The sequence below is a fragment of the Carassius auratus genome, chromosome 10 (assembly GCF_003368295.1).
Source record: "Carassius auratus strain Wakin chromosome 10, ASM336829v1, whole genome shotgun sequence".
Classification (NCBI taxonomy): Eukaryota; Metazoa; Chordata; class Actinopteri; order Cypriniformes; family Cyprinidae; genus Carassius; species Carassius auratus.
Window position 1 is genome coordinate 18,047,168 of NC_039252.1, and position 17,564 is coordinate 18,064,731.

Here is a 17,564-nt window from a genome sequence, read left to right on the forward strand (position 1 = left end):
TCTGCACCAAGGTGTGGAGCATCAGGGTGGATGATGAGACCAGATGGAAGAACGTTAACGTCAAAGGTCTCCTCATAGCGGTGAAGAACCTCTGGCTCAAGTTTGAATCCTCTACACATCGCTCTCTAGAGACCCCGACAGATGTTTACACACTGTTTAATGCAAGATATAAATGCATTTAACCTGCAATTACAAATGCATAATGTTTTGATGTTTTAATCCCAAAATGTTGAATACTGATATTTGCAACGATAAAAGAAAGAAAGTGCTTTAAGAAAAATTTGCCATACTTAAGTGGTAGATTTCTGCCTGTGTTTGCTGTTACAAGCTTTCGGAATCTATAATGTTTATTTCCACTAGATGGCGCTTGTGTACTTCAACACTCATTTATTTCAGTAACTTTTTGATCAGTCTAATCTGTATATTTTTATATTTTGACTCTTTTATAATGCTTATTGTGATTTATATACTCAACTGTTGTATATTTGAGGAATATTTATTCTTTCTAAGAGTTTTCTTTGGTTATATTTTATTTTGCTCCCATCGTGCCTTTGAATGTCACTTCCTGTTTTGTCACGGAGAACGAGTCAGAACTGCGATCCGAGTTTCACAGAGCAATTCTGCTGATCATATGGAATGATGTAATCATTGCAAAGTTTAAAGTATTTCTATTTAGAAGTCATCCGATAAAGAAGCTTCAAGATAACCCCCTCTCTTAGCTCATAAGCAGGCAAAAGTGGTATGTGGAAGTATTTTCTGTTTATGTACGAGTTTAAAGTCATGTGTGTTTTACATGTAACTGAATGTATGACATGTTTGTTGTATATTCACCCTTTTTTACTCAGTTCTACGGTGTTGGTGTTGGAGTCTAAGTCCAGAACACATTAAACATCAGTTAAAGAACCTCAGCCTTCGCGTCATGACTAAGGGCGGGCATAGTAGAACACTTACTGCGTCGGTGAAGGCCAACTGCATCAGATCGTAAAGCTGCACGAGGAAATCGGCCATCAAGAGGCGCCACATGTTGAATGAGGGAAGTACAACATGAAAAGATTGCAATTGACTTGACTGAAGCAAGCAAAGGCTGAACAAGCAAGCACTTTTGAAGTTAGTGACTTGGAAGCAGCGCAAGGTCTTGTGAACTGTCACTGAAGTTTCAATTGCTCTGGTATTTCCATCATTCCCATTCTAAGATAAAGTTGGACATTTTTCTATTATCGTTTGACTTATTAAGAAACTAAAAGGGACTAAACAGATAAACAATTTTGCTACTATTAAATAAGACTAAAGTTTGAATTTTCTGTTGTATTCAAGTATTTGTGTATACTTCATCATTTAAGCGTGTTGATATTCACATTTTATTTTTTTATTTTTTTACAAGTTGAATTCATAGACTACTTCTTGACAGTTCTGTAGCTTGTTATCATTTACATGATTGGATCACATAAGTGTAGCTGAGATAACCGCTTTACACTAAACTTTAGATTGCTCTTTGAATATTCACATTATAGTGCAACACAGGCTTAGCATGTCAAATACAAGTGAAAATACATTGCTGGCTACTAAAGAAGTTAGCTATACAACCCCTACTGCACAAGACGTAGACAATGCAGAGCAGGTCATTCCATCAGAGCAGGCTGATATAACTGAACAAGTTGAAGTGGCTGCACAAGTACAACAACCTCAGGTGGACATAGATAATACACAGCTCTCAGATATTAGAAGAAGCCAGCGAGCACGCACGCTTACCGAGAAGGGTAAAACGCTGCAAGACGGTAGACTAAATGATCTGAAAAGAAGCTTTGAGCAGAAGTATAGAAGGTGGAAGTATCACATCAATGGTTTGAAAAGAGCCATTAAGAACAATGATGATGCAGAATTGATTTGTGAAGTTGTGAGCACCATTAATGCCACTCAGTCTGAGGTCGACCATATTTATGATGATATAAGAAGCATCACAAGCCCTGAACCTGAAATTCGGAGGAAAAATGACACTTGCCTTGCCATTACTAGCACTGCAAATGAGAAGTCTCAAAGATTCCTCAACGGTGATCCTAAGGACATTCCCTGGCCTGATTCAGATTCAGTGTTTGAAGCCACTGTGTCCAGCATCATCTCAGCAACCTCCAGTAAGTCAAAGTCTGTTTCCAAGATGTTCAGTCAATCTTACAGTGATTCTCTGCAGAAAAGACAAGAAGCAGCGGCTGAAGTAGCGGCTACACAAGAAGTGATTAAAATAATGAAGACACAACATCAGCATGAAGAGGAAATTAGGAAACTGGAGGCAGAGGATGAAAGGTTAGCAGCAGAAAGAGAAGCTCAAGAAAGGGAAACCGAAGCGGAGAATGCAAGGAAAAGGGCTCAATTTATTTCAGAAAGCACTGTTAGAAAAATAAAGCTGGAAGAAAAGAAAAAAGAAGTGGAACGGTTGGAGGAACTAAAAAGACATAACGCAGCACAAGCAAGGCTGCAAGTTTATGCTGAAAGCATCAAAGGTGATGAGGGAGAACAGCGTTCTGCTCCTCTTCTTCAACAAAGGCAAGAACATCATGTTTTTCAACCAAGCGTTCCTTTTTCTCTCTCTCAGCCATTTACGCTCGCTCAAGACACTGCTCCTTTCAACCAACCCTCTTGTTCTTCTCAAAGGTTACCCCAAGCTCATATCTCTCAGTCACCTACATGGCCTGCTCCCAACGAAGCTTCTAATGATCTTGTGAAGGCACTGGCTGAAGCGATTACAGCCAATAGGATTCCAATTACAGAACCTGTTGTTTTTTCTGGAGATCCCCTGAAGTATAATGACTGGAAGCTGTCATTCCAGACGTTAATTGATCGCAAGAACTTGCCATCACAAGAAAAGCTATTCTTTCTACGCAAGTATGTAGGTGGTCCTGCCAAGAGAGCGATTGAAGGACATTTTGTGGCTGGAACAGAAATGGCTTACACGGCAGCCTGGAACATCCTTGATGACCGGTTCGGCAATCCGTTCGTAGTTGGCAAATCTTACCGTGACAAAATACAGTCTTGGCACAAGATTGCTGCCAAAGACAGCAAAGACCTCCAGGAATTTGTAGATTTCCTAAGCAGTGTTGAATCAGCAATGCCTTATGTACAAGGTTTACAAGCTCTGAATGACTGTGTTGAAAATCAAAGAATATTAGCCAAATTGCCAGACTGGTTGAGTTCACGTTGGAATAGAGCAGTCACCAAGTTTCAAGACGAATACAAAGGATTCCCAGATTTCAAATACTTTGTTGAATTTCTTAACAAGGAAGCTAGAATCGCATGCAATCCTATCACCTCACTGCAAGCGATAAAGCCAGCAGAGCAAGAAAGGTTCAAGCAATCAGATCAAGATCATTATAAGTTTCAGAGGAATCGCAACTCAAGTGCAAAGACATTCACCACTAGTTCCAGTGAAAGGACTAGCCTTATGTGTGTCTTTTGTAAGAGATTAGGCCACACTCTCCATAAGTGTCGCAAATTTATGGAAAGACCAATTGAGGAAAGATTGAAGTTTGTACAGTCTGAGAAGTTGTGCTTTGGCTGTCTTAAGACTGGTCATAACTCCAGAAGCTGCACCTCTAGGAGTGTGTGTGAAAAATGTGAGAAGTGTCACCCAACAAGCCTACACCAGGACCGTGTAAATAAATACCCAGGACAAAGCTCTAGAACCAGTCAAGATCAGTTCAAGGTCAATCACGGATCTGCAGATAGAACAGCCGAATCACAGAAGGTACAAGAGTCTAAGCCTGTGACTTCAAACAGAGTAGTTCAAGAAAGGAACGGCACTCATACGTCATCAATCATTCCAGTATATGTCTCAACAACAGATGAACCAAGGAAGGAGATTTTAGTGTATGCCTTGCTTGATACTCAGAGCGACACTACTTTCATTTTAAAGGACACAGCTGAGACACTTGATATCAAGAAAGAGCCTGTCAAACTCAAGATTTCCACCATAACATCCAAAACGAAGGTTGTGTCCAGTCACAAATTGAATGGTCTACAAGTAAGAGGCATTCAGTCTGAAGTTAAAATCAAACTTCCAACAACTTATACTAGAGACTACATACCTGCAAATAGATCTCATATACCCACATGTGAAACCGCAAAGAATTGGCCTCATCTAGAACATCTGGCAGATGAAATGGCTCCTGCACTTGACTGTGAAGTAGGTTTGTTAATAGGCTACAACTGCCCTCAAGCCTTACTTCCCAGGGATGTTCTCAGTGGCAATGAAGATCAGCCATTTGCACAAAGATCCGTGTTGGGTTGGAGTATCGTTGGATACAACCATGACGACAGTTATTATGAAGATGAAATCGGTGTGAGTCACAGGATTATCATGAAGCAAGTTCTACCAGCTCGTGATCCATCTCACAAACTCAAGTCTGAAGTCTGCTTTGTACAGAGGAACAAGGTTAAAGAGATGATCACTCCGGCAGAGATATTGAAGGTTTTTGAGTCAGACTTTGTAGAACGGGATAATGAGGAAGTCTCAACGTCGCAAGAAGACTTAAGGTTTTTGGCAAAATTGAATGAAGGCATTAAGCAAGTGCAAGATGGACACTATGAGATGCCATTGCCTTTTAAGGGTGAGAGGCCAGATTTGCCAAACAACAAAGCGTGTGCAGAGCATCGACTTAAATCCCTAGAGAAGCGTTTAAAGAGAGATGAACAGTACCAAAAGGACTACATGGCTTTCATGAAGGACATAATATCAAGAGGCGATGCTGAAAGGGTCCCAGAGATGGAGTTAAGTAGTCAACCAGCATGGTATATACCTCACCATGGAGTATATAACCCACAGAAGCCAGGCAAGATTCGTATCGTCTTTGATTGCTCTGCAAGATTTCAGAATACTTCTCTGAATGAGCATCTACTGACTGGGCCTGACCTCACAAATACCCTTGTTGGAGTCTTGTGTCGTTTCCGGAAAGGGCAAGTAGCCATCATGTGTGATGTGGAGCGCATGTTCCACCAGTTCCACGTTGCTCCAAAGGATCGGGACTACCTCAGGTTCCTATGGTGGGAAGATGGAAACATGGAAGCCTCACCTTCAGTTTTTCGAATGAAGGTCCATTTGTTCGGAGCGGCCTCCTCGCCTGGATGTGCAAACTTCGGCCTCAAATACCTTGCCGTACAAGGTCAAGGCAAGTTTAATCAAGCCACAGTGAAGTTCATACAACGTAATTTTTATGTTGACGATGGCTTAGCGAGTGTGGACACTGAAGCAGAGGCAATCCAGCTTGTAAAGGAAGCCAGGGGTCTCTGCAATACCGGAAAGCTTCGCTTGCATAAATTCATCACCAACAGCAAGACGGTGATTGCCACAATTCCAAAGGAGGAATGTACTGAAGGGGCAACTGACTTTGACTTGACACTAGGAGAACCTAAAGTAGAGAGGGCACTCGGCATCCAATGGTGCGTGGCTTCAGACGAGTTCCATTTCAGAGTGTTAGTAAAGGAAAATCCTTTTACTAGAAGAGGTGTGCTGTCTACAGTTGCTTCCATTTTTGATCCTCTTGGATTCGTCGCTCCCTTCATTTTAGTTGGGAAAAGGACTCTACAAAAGATGTGTCAAGACAAGTTAGGCTGGGACGAACCACTTCCTGATGACCTCAAGCCGCATTGGGAAGCTTGGTTGCGAGACCTCCATAACCTGTCTTTGGTGAAGATACCACGTTGTTATGTGCCATCAACATTCAAGGATGTTCAACAATATGAGCTACACCATTTCTCAGACGCCAGTGTGTCAGGCTATGGAGTATGTTCATACCTCAGAGCTGTAACCAAGTCTGGAGAAGTCTACTGCACTCTTGTTATGAGTAAAGCTAGGGTTGCTCCAACAAAGGTAACAACAATTTCCAGACTGGAGCTCTCAGCTGCAGTGGTTGCCACAAGAACTGGTGATCTGCTCAAAAGAGAACTAGAATTGGATGGCATTCGTGAATACTACTGGACCGACTCCAAAGTTGTCCTTGGCTATATTAACAACGATGCACGACGTTTCCATGTATTTGTAGCCAACCGAGTTCAGCAGATCAGAACAAGCACTGAGACTAGTCAATGGAGATATGTGGCTTCAGAACAAAATCCAGCTGACCATGCCTCTCGTGGGCTCACCGTAAAAGAACTCATGGGATCGAACTGGTTTACTGGTCCAAGTTTCCTATGGCAAAGAGAACTCCCTAAGGATGACATTAAGGTGGGAGAAGTTAATGATGGAGACCCGGAACTCAAAAGAGCACAGGTTCTAATGACCAAGGCAAGGGAAGAGTGGTGTCTGTCAGATCGCTTGCAAAGGTTTTCAGATTGGAAGAGGGCAGTGAAAGCCATAGCAAGGCTCAAACGTTGTGCAAGGAGTGCGAAAGGTTTGGTAGAAAGATCCAACAATTCCACAACACTTGAAGAAAGGAAGGATGCTGAACAATTCATAATTCACATCGTTCAAGAAGAAGTGTTCAGTGACGAGATCAAGCATCTAAGACAAGGCAAGGAAGTTAATTCAAGTCTTTTCAACAAGCTGTACAAGTTAAGTCCGTTTATCGATGACCATGATGTCTTACGAGTGGGAGGACGATTGACACAGGCAGAGCTTCACTCTCATGTCAAGCATCCAGCCATTCTTCCTAAAGGACATCATATATCTCGTTTACTCATAAAACACTTCCATGAAAAGGTGCAACATCAAGGTCGTGGCATGACCATCAATGAAATCCGCTCCAATGGTATTTGGATTCTGGGATGCAGTAGCGAAGTTTCATCTCTCATCTACAAATGCATTAAGTGTAGGAAGCTGAGGAAATGCAATCAGGAGCAAAGGATGGCTGACCTGCCACCAGAAAGGATGGAAGCTACCCCTCCGTTCACCTATAGTGGCATGGACTGCTTCGGTCCGTTCTATGTTAAAGAGGGAAGGAAAGAGTTGAAGAGATACGGACTACTTTTCACCTGCATGTGTTCGCGAGCTGTTCATCTTGAGGTGCTGGATGATCTTAGTACTGACGCCTTTCTTAATGCACTGCGTTGTCTTATTGCTATACGTGGCAATGTAAGTCAGCTTTATAGTGATCAAGGTACCAACTTCGTGGGTGCAAAGGGAGAGTTCCTGAAGTTGATGAAGGGAATGGATCAAGAACGTGTGAAAGAGTTAGGCTGTACCTTTATCATGAACCCGCCTGCTTCCAGTCACATGGGTGGTGTCTGGGAGAGACAGATCCGGACTGTAAGGAGTGTACTAACGTCCATCCTAGACAAGTCTGCAGCAAGACTGGACAGTTCTTCCTTAAGAACATTCATGTATGAAGTAATGGCGATCGTAAATAGTCGACCATTGACCTCAGAGCACCTCAATGATCCTGTGGGACCAGAACCATTGACGCCGAATCATATACTAACAATGAAGTCCACCATCATTGCACCACCTCCTGGAGAGTTTGTGAGGGAAGATCTTTATCTTCAGAAAAGATGGAAAAGAGTTCAGTTTCTGGCAAATGAGTTTTGGACCAGGTGGAGGAAGGAATATCTGTTGAATCTGCAGCAGAGAAGTAAGTGGAATAAGAGCAGGAGAAACACCAAAATAAATGATATCGTTCTGCTTCAAGATGATTTGGCATCACGAAATCAGTGGAAGCTAGCTAAAGTGGTAGAAGTTTTCCCAGGATCTGATGGAATGGTGAGAAGACTTAAACTTCTTGTTAGTGATGCAACACTAGATAGCAAGGGTGCACGCACAAATAAGTCAGTCTACTTAGAAAGACCCATACACAAAACAGTGTTACTACTTGAAGCTGATTAAAAGGGTTAAGTTTGAAAAGTGTTTAACTGTGTATGTTAAACGTGTACAAATACTTATCCACTGAATGTTTATTAGTTCATGTTGAGTTACTGAGTATTTACAAAGTAAATTCTTTTAAGAATCACACATTGTGTGATGGTGGGAGTGTGTTTGCTGTTACAAGCTTTCGGAATCTATAATGTTTATTTCCACTAGATGGCGCTTGTGTACTTCAACACTCATTTATTTCAGTAACTTTTTGATCAGTCTAATCTGTATATTTTTATATTTTGACTCTTTTATAATGCTTATTGTGATTTATATACTCAACTGTTGTATATTTGAGGAATATTTATTCTTTCTAAGAGTTTTCTTTGGTTATATTTTATTTTGCTCCCATCGTGCCTTTGAATGTCACTTCCTGTTTTGTCACGGAGAACGAGTCAGAACTGCGATCCGAGTTTCACAGAGCAATTCTGCTGATCATATGGAATGATGTAATCATTGCAAAGTTTAAAGTATTTCTATTTAGAAGTCATCCGATAAAGAAGCTTCAAGATAACCCCCTCTCTTAGCTCATAAGCAGGCAAAAGTGGTATGTGGAAGTATTTTCTGTTTATGTACGAGTTTAAAGTCATGTGTGTTTTACATGTAACTGAATGTATGACATGTTTGTTGTATATTCACCCTTTTTTACTCAGTTCTACGGTGTTGGTGTTGGAGTCTAAGTCCAGAACACATTAAACATCAGTTAAAGAACCTCAGCCTTCGCGTCATGACTAAGGGCGGGCATACTGCCATTTACTGGAAAACATTTAAAATTACAATTTTAAACAGAAGCACTATATGAACAAAGTCATTAAGTGTCATGTCATTTAGATGAATTAGAATTTAATTTGGGGTCCTGAAATACCCTGAACACTGCACAGAGGTTAAGATGATCATTGCTACATAAATAAAAATTGAAACTCATCCTATTTTGTTTTAATTTTCCCTTACTAAATTATACAATACAATACAATACAATGTTATTTGTTAAGCACATTTAAAACAACCGAGGTTAGCCAAAGTGCTGGACACTGACATAATTAAGTCTTGTTCTAGGAACAGATAAGAGTAGTTGGTCAGCAGACCTCAATGACCTGAGAGGAGCATGCATCATCAGTAGATCATCTATGTAAGCTGGGGCTTGACCATGAAGAGATTTAAAAACAAACAATAAAATCTTAATCTGTATTCTAAAACAAACAGGTAGCCAATGAAGAGAAGCAAGAACAGGCATAATGTGCTCTCGTTTACTGGTTCCCGTAAGGAGTCGAGCGACAGGATTCTGAACTGTTTGCAATATAGAAAGAGAGGCCTGGTTAACTCCTATAAAGCATTATAATAATCCAGGCTAGTGGTGATAAAAGCATGTATAACCCTCTCCAAATCTTTGAAAGATAGAAATGGCTTCAATTTGGTAAGTAGCCTAAGTTGAAAGAAACTAGCTTTTACAACAGAGTTTATCTGTATAGTTACTGTTATACAGTTACTGATGCTATGGACTGTAGGATTACTAACAAAAATTTGTCTCTATACCTCTTTTCTCTTTATTAAAACTTGATCTAGTAGCCTATGATAGAATCGAATGTTTTGCGATCTCCGATGCCTCGAACAAATGATTCGCGAAACGCGATTAGGAGTCGCGATCTGAATCAAAAGTTTTGCGATCTCCGATGCCCCGATCAAATGATTCGCGAAACGCGATTCGGAGTCGCGATCTGAATCAAATGTTTTGGGAACTCCGATGCCTCGAACAAATGATTCGCGAAACGCGATTAGGAGTCGCGATCTGAATCAAAAGTTTTGCGATCTCCGATGCCCCGATCAAATGATTCGCGAAACGCGATTCGGAGTCGCGATCTGAATCAAAAGTTTTGCGATCTCCGATGCCCCGATCAAATGATTCGCGAAACGCGATTCGGAGTCGCGATCTGAATCAAATGTTTTGGGAACTCCGATGCCTCGAACAAATGATTCGCGAAACGCGATTCGGAGTCGCGATCTGAATCAAATGTTTTGGGAACTCCGATGCCTTGAACAAATGATTCGCGAAACGCGATTCGGAGTCCCGATCTGAATCAAATGTTTTGCGATCTCCGATGCCCCGATCAAATGATTCGCGAAACGCGATTCGGAGTCCCGATCTGAATCAAATGTTTTGCGAACTCCGATCGATCAAATGATTCGCGAAACGCGATTCGGAGTCGCGATCTGAATCAAATGTTTTGTGATCTCCGATGCCCCGATCAAATGATTCGCGAAACGCGATTCGGAGTCGCGATCTGAATCAAATGTTTTGCGAACTCCGATCGATCAAATGATTCGCCAAACGCGATTCGGAGTCGCGATCTGAATCAAATGTTTTGCGATCTCCGATGCCCCGATCAAATGATTCGCGAAACGCGATTCGGAGTCCCGATCTGAATCAGTACCATCGAAAAGGAAGCTCTCGCCTTGTTGTTGGCACTGCAAAATGTTGAGGTCTACGTGGGTAACGGTAATATGGGCCCTATTATTGTATACACTGACCACAACCCTCTCCTCTTCCTGTCTCGGATGGCAAACTCAAACCAGAGATTAATGAGATGTTCTCTTATGCTGCAAGAGTATGTTCTTGATATAAAGTATAAAAAAGGAGTGGAGAATGTAGTAGCAGATGCTTTATCAAAAGATCATATGGATGACTGAACCGCTCATAAAATGTGTGGTTTGTTTTGTTTCTCTCTTTTACAAACTAAAAGAAATTATAGTTTGTAACTACGGGTGGGGGTGTTACGTCCGGAGACGAAGTCTTCATTGATTTATATTTTCCTTTAATGTGTGTTTCTTCTTTCCGTGTTTTTTCATGATTTCTCCTCAAACTGCCTGGCAGGTAGTTGATTGCTTCCAGCTGTACCTGCTTACCAATCAAGAGAGAGTCCGAATAAAAGCAGAGCTCCAGCTACCAGAGAGGAGAGAACGTTTCTCCAAGAGCTTTCTCCAGAGTGTTGCCTGTGTTCTGCGCGGCCTGTTGTTTCAGCTGGTGGTTGTTGAGCTGCTTAGTGTTCTGCTTTGGGTATTGTAGTACTTTTGTTTCTTTATTCATTGTGATATTCTTCAATACTTAACTTTTGTTATTTTAGTTAGTTTGTAGCTGCTTTTATTAACATCTTTTAGCGGCGACTTTAATGTTTGCCTACTTGTGTTGTGTTTTTGTTTTGGGCTAGGAAGGGAGCTAGGGTATAAAACCGTTATTGGTTTTCTTTTTCTTTTGTTAGTATAGCTACAGGGAATTAACTTCAGTTAGCTTGTTTTGACCTTATCCTCTCCTGAAGTTTTTTTTTTTTTTCTTTTCTTTTTTTGTACGTGTTCCACGAGCTGTAAAATAAAATATTTTTCTGGACAACTGTGGCAGGACTCAGAGAGGACTTACAATATTTTACTCTGGTTGCTTCCACATTTACCCCTAGACATATGATGCACATTTAAGTGTTTCTATCGTCGTTTATGTGCATCTTTTCTTCCCAGATAAGAAATGTATCCTACTGTGTTGAATGCTTTTTTTTTTTTTTTTTTTTTTTTTTTTTATGATGCACATTTTTATAATTTGTATTAGTTTCCATCAGGTGTTTTTTTTTTTTATCTGATATCCCAAAGTGGGCATAAAAATTGGTGGATGGAAACATAGTAAGACCGCAAACAATCCTCTTACTAAGTGTTTGTGTCTTGTGTTCTAGTATAAATATCTGAATATTCCTGAATCAAGATGCATTTACTGTACAAGTAACATTTAATTTTAAAATTTTTAATGATCAAAATGTTGTTAGTTTTGGCTTAAAACTTGCAGAAATATCTGCCAATGGGGGAAGAAAAAGAATCTTGTTTAGCCTTTGAATTCAGATTATTTTTCTTACATCATTGGTAAATATTTTTGCATGTTTTAAGCAAAAACGTACACAATATGGGGTTGTTGTTGTTGGTTTCGAAGTCATTTTACTTGTACAGTAAATTCATCCTGATTCAAGAATGTTTAGATATTTATATTAATGCTGTCAAACGGTTAATCACGTTCAAAATAAGTTTTTGTTTACATATGTGCGTGTACCGTGTATATTTATTATGCATATATAAATACACACACCGGCATGTATATATCTAAGAATTTTATGTTTATATACTATTTATAAATGATAAGAATATATGCATGTAACTATTTTAAAATATATATACAGGCATGTGTGTCTTTATTAATGCATAATAAATATACACGGTACACAAATAAACAAACTTTTATTTTGGAAGCATTAATAGGAAGAAAATCTCTGCATTAATCACTTAATCGTTTGATTCTGATTCATTCAGACATTTCTAATAATGTTGATACAAATGCTAATACTGCACTGATGTTTATAATAAAAGATGACATAATCATTCATAAAAAAAAAAAAAAAAACTTTTAAACCCAGCAAAGAAATAATGGGTGTTGCATTAAGTAATTTATTTTATCATTACATACAGTAAAGTATATTACAGATCTCTTCATACTCTATATAATATTAGATTCATTGGCATATATATTCAGATTTGAGAGGTTAAAGGGCAGAGAGCATGATCACTATACAGCGGATTCCTCACTGCTTCACATCAGCAATAATCTGGGGAAGAAAAAATTATTACGCTCTGTATTCCAGTGCTAATATATGAACATCATGAAACCAAGACATTTGCAGGAGATGTATAATGACCACAGATATTAATTTTTATTATCTACTCAATATGTCTATTTTAGATTTGTATGGGTTAATGCTTAAAATGGGGGGAAAAAATTCTGCCAAAGGTGAAAACTGTTGTTTTTCTGAGCCGCTGACAGATATTTGTTCTTGTTTTAAACATGAACTCATTTATATTTCAGTAAATGCTTCTCGATTTAAGGATGTTCAGATGTTTGAGCTGGAAAACAAGAGGAAGAGCATCATTCTCTGCGGTGAAGAAGAACACCATGACCTTCATCAAATTAAAATCTCTCCTGTTTGTGTCTGAGTCGAACGGTGGCAGGTAAAAGAAAAGAGTAAAAAATAAACCCTGGACAATCTTCCTAAAACATACGTCTGCAGGAGCCTTGATGATTATAAATATGCTTTACCTTTATCACAGTATCATTTCATCAAGCCTTGTGTTCAACTCCATATTTATACTGAAAATAAAAGTAGCTGTGATCATATTCTAGTTAGCCGCTCTGAAATCGAGTGACAGCTGATTGGTTGATTCACAAATGTCTTCACACACAAAGTGCTTCATATTCAAACACAGTTTAGATCAGGGGTCATCAACAATATTTGTTAAAGGGCCAGAATTTTTCTCTGCAGACACTGTAAGGGCCAGATACTAATAATATAAAATACAATTCGAATTGTATCCTAATATGTTATTATTTGATATATTAATTCTAATTCCAAATTTGTTATATTTTTACATATTACCTGTACTGCAGCGAGCCACCAGGGGGCGATAGCGAAATTTTAGGCTTCATATTTGTGAGGCTGCCAAGCTGTCCATCACTGTCACATGCAGGTCATAGTTTGTGGAGAACACTAGAAGAAATGCCTTCTGAATATATTTAAATTGAAAAAAATGGCACTCTCAAAGAGCCTTAAGTGAAAAGTTGATTCAGAGAACCATAGTTTTAATGAAGAATGGACGTATTCATAGTGCCTACTGTTAGAAATACCTGTGTGCCTCATTAGCTTTTTTTTCTCGTTAGATTTAAAAATAAATATGGAACTGACCCGAATATTCGTTCGGTGGGTTGGTATTCGATTTGAAAATTTGACATTCGAATATTATTTTATTTTTTTGCACATCTGGGAACCCCGCGAAACGGTTCTCATTCTCCCTTAAATAGGGCCGGCGTCTCAGCTGCGTGGCGTGTCCGTTTTTTATTTCGGCTCCCATTTAACAGGTTGGAGTTTGCACACTGAGCCACGCGGAAAACGCGTGCATGCTAGAAATAGAAACGACGCGTGTTCCAGCAAGGGAGTGTTCTCTGGCTAGAGCAGCAGAACAGCTGAGTTTGTATGGACCGAAGTGCATGTCTGAGCTTGTGTTTTGTTGCTTTGACATTGTGGAAAATAGAATAATATAAACAAAATGTATTCGCATTTTTACCCATTATTATTAATCTAAATTAATCTCGTTTTAAATTTAACTTAATTTCGTTTTTTCTTTATTTCAATTTCGTTTTTCTTTATTTCAATTTCGTTTATCTTTATTTAAATTTCGTTTTTTTTATTTAATTCTACCCTTACTATGCCAATTTGTTAGTCAGAAAAATATAAGACTACCTTAAAAGTATTGCTTAATTTAATAGACCTGTGTGTGTGCGTTTTATATCATTAGTGCAGTGCCCGTTCTTTTTCAAATGACTTAAAACAGCCACACACTTCATTCATTTTACATCGCAATATATTGTTGAACACATTCAAAGAAGGAATTCTGTCTAGTTGAGCAATCGTTTGAAATTCATTCCACTGCCAAGGAGCAGAGTAGGAGAAAGCTGATTTTCCATTCTGAGTGTATCCTAGGTACTTCTAATTTAATGCCAATCGATGATCTAGTGTTAAAGTTCTTTTTATACAGGCATAGTAATGTAATTTGGCAGCATACCCAGCAATGCCTTTACAGTAAATACTAATATATGTGATTTCCTTCTTTGATGTAAGGACGTCCAGCCTACACGATTATATAACAAACAATGATGTGTAGCCTACGTGAACAAGCATTTGTTATAAAACGCAACGCAGCATGATAAATACAATCTAATCTTTTTAATAAATATATAGAAGCATGCATATAAATAATATCTCCATAATCAAAAATGGGTAAAAAAGTACTATGAATAATTTTCTTTCTAGCTCCAAAGGAAAAACATTTTTTTTTGCCGAAAAAGAAGGCCCAATCTTGGTTTTAATCTTTTTACTATTAATCAATATGAACATCAAATGCCGACTTCTCGTCTATCCATATTCCCAGATATTTGTATGTTGTTACTCTCTCTATATGCACGTCATCAACAGTAAGAATAGACGGGGCAGTGGTCATGGAACGACTACTTGAAAAACAATGTACTTAGTTTTTTACGCTGCAAAGTAAGAGAATCCTGTAAAATTTCAATAGCTTGTGAGAGAGAGGCTGCTGCTGAATAAATTATTGTATCGTCAGCATAAAAATTTAACTTTTTTATTCCCTGCCCTAATTCATTTATAAAAATAGCAAAAACAGTGGTGCCAGTAAAGAACCTTGCTGGACACCCTTCTCAACTGTTAATACTGATGAATCATAATTAGCCTATCTATAGCAACACATTGCATACGATCAAATAAATAATTTTGAAACCAACTCAAGGCCGAGTTACAGAGGCCTATACTTTTAAGCCTCTGCAACAGTAAGCCATGATCCACTAAATCAACAAACAAAGCCGCACAATGCTGTCCCTCATCGAGAGCGGTGATTAAATCATTAATAACAAGTGTAGTAGCTGTTATCGTACTATGGCCCGCTCTAAATCCTGACTGAAATGCGTTCAAAATATTTCGACTAGCAAGGTTTCATTTGATCATTTACTATAGATTCAAAAACCGGTAATTTAGAAATAGGGCGATAATTATTCAAATCAGAAGGATCTCCTCCTTTTAATAATGGCATAACCATAGCTGATTTCCAAGATGTTGGAATTTCATTAGTGGATAGACTTAAATTAAAAATTGATGCAATAGGTTCAGCAATAATATCCGCAGAAACTTAAAAAAAAAACTTATTCAATTTTATCAAATCCACCTGATTTCTTACAGTCTAAATTTGAAAGTAATTTATTAACTAAGGTGGGCAATATAGGAATAAAAGAAAATAAATCTGATTCATTATAATTTGTCGTCTCATCAATTTCCTGTTCATCAGTGATCAACGAATTGTTTGTACCGGTTATCAAACTTGCTGAAACAAAATGATTATTACAAATATTAACAATATCAGCCTTGTTTGTAATTAATCTCCGGTCCACTTTTAAAACTTTTGGAAAGTCAGCAGATTTATTTGTCCCTACAAGAGATTTTGTTAATTTCCAAAATTTAGAAGGATCGTTCATGTTATTATTAATTAGAACTTTTTATCAATTTTTAACTAATATACCTCATGTTTTTGTTGCGATAGAAGTTTTTTGTAATGAGTTGGTGAACTTATCAATTGTTCCAAACACAAGGAGTTACATATGTCCTTAAATGAATCCGATGACTGAGTCAACCAGTCCAGTTTAAATCTCCCATTAAAACTAAATCAAAGTTAGACCAACTGTGCAACATATCTGTAAGCAATGACATTGCCTCACTTGAAGCTGAAGGCGGGCGGTAACAACCGACCACCATCATGTCGGACCCATTAGGTAAAAAAAAAATTAATAGCTAAATGTTCAAAACATTTTTAAATACTAACTGAATCGGTACAAATACAATTCATATTTATTTTAGTATAAATTGCAACCCTTCCTCCTTTTTTGCTACGATCTGCTCTAAAAATATTATAACCATTAATATGCACCATATTATCTGTAATTTATTTTTTCAGCCAAATCTCTGTGAGAATTATGATATCAGCATCGGTCGATTCTGCCCAGATCCGAACTGCGTCCAACTTATTTACCAAGCTTCTCACATTAAGATGAAAAATCGTAAACCATTACTTGATTTTAGTTCCTCTGGTGTTTGAAGCTGAGCCAACTCTGGGCCTGGGTTGGGATGAATGTTACCTGAAAGCAGCAGCAAAAGCACAAACCACTTTCTCTTCCCCGCTGCAGATAGATGTAGCATAATGGGTCAGTTGTCCATTTCCTCTGACCAACAGGCAGAACAACCTTTGTGGTGGATCACCAATCCAAACGGGCCATAAAGAGGAAAGTTCAAAGCTTCTCAGCGACACAGCCAAATCTCTGGTTCGTTCTCCAGCGGTCTCAGCACTTGATACCCACAGACACAGCCCAGGTATGTGACCCTCGTGACCAACAGACGACATTTCATCCACACCAACCATGAACGGCTCCCCGATCCGCTCCGTAGTGGCTTTTTTACGCGAAACCCATAGACATGGCGCAGGTCTCCCGTTCAACAGCGAAAGGCCATGCATTCTCCATATCATGGAGCAAAGTAGGCATATCGGTATAAAAGTCCACATTTTTTCAAACATGGGATGTTTCCAGTCTCCAATTAATTTATAGAAATAAAATTAAGTGGCATAAACAAAACACTAGTAATTAGTAATCTTCAAAACGATTTAAAAGACTAACAAACTAACACAAAACCTACACATGTGGCCATCTTGGAAAGTGTTGTATTAATGAGCTGATTGTAGTTTACTAAAAGTTAATTAATTCTCGCGTGTCCATCTATATTGCACCAAATGCGACACTGCACTCCCTTGTGAAGCAGATTGGATGAACGGTTCTCGAAATAAATAAAAAAATGCAAACGGACATACAGAAACAGATTCCTGCCTTTATTAGAGAGAAAGATATGTTAATTACTACCGAAGCTTCGAAGCTCAAAAAATGGTATTCGGGCCAGCCCTAAACTTTTTCCTCTTACAAGGCTATTCCTGAATTCAGTATTATTCTGGGGGCAGGATGGAAATCTCTGTCGGGCCGGATTTGACGTTGCATGGTTTAGATTAACACTCATATAACTGTATTGTCTGTGTGAGAGGAATCAAACAA

At 38.7% G+C, this 17,564-nt stretch overlaps 1 protein-coding gene across 1 annotated transcript; it reads left to right on the top strand.

Annotated features, from left to right (window-relative positions):
- Positions 1-298: 298 nt before the first annotated feature.
- LOC113110146 (uncharacterized) lies at positions 299-8,579 on the top strand. Its single transcript, XM_026274168.1, has 3 exons — positions 299-739; positions 846-8,378; positions 8,485-8,579. The coding sequence occupies exon 2, from the start codon at positions 1,529-1,531 to the stop codon at positions 7,802-7,804; it is 6,276 nt and encodes a 2,091-aa protein (XP_026129953.1). The 5' UTR covers positions 299-739; positions 846-1,528; the 3' UTR covers positions 7,805-8,378; positions 8,485-8,579.
- The last annotated feature ends 8,985 nt before the right edge of the window (positions 8,580-17,564 follow it).

What these genes read in the sequence shown, in the direction of transcription:
- LOC113110146 (XM_026274168.1), top strand. Translation starts at nt 1,529, where the DNA reads ATGTCAAATACAAGTGAAAATACATTGCTGGCTACTAAAGAAGTTAGC.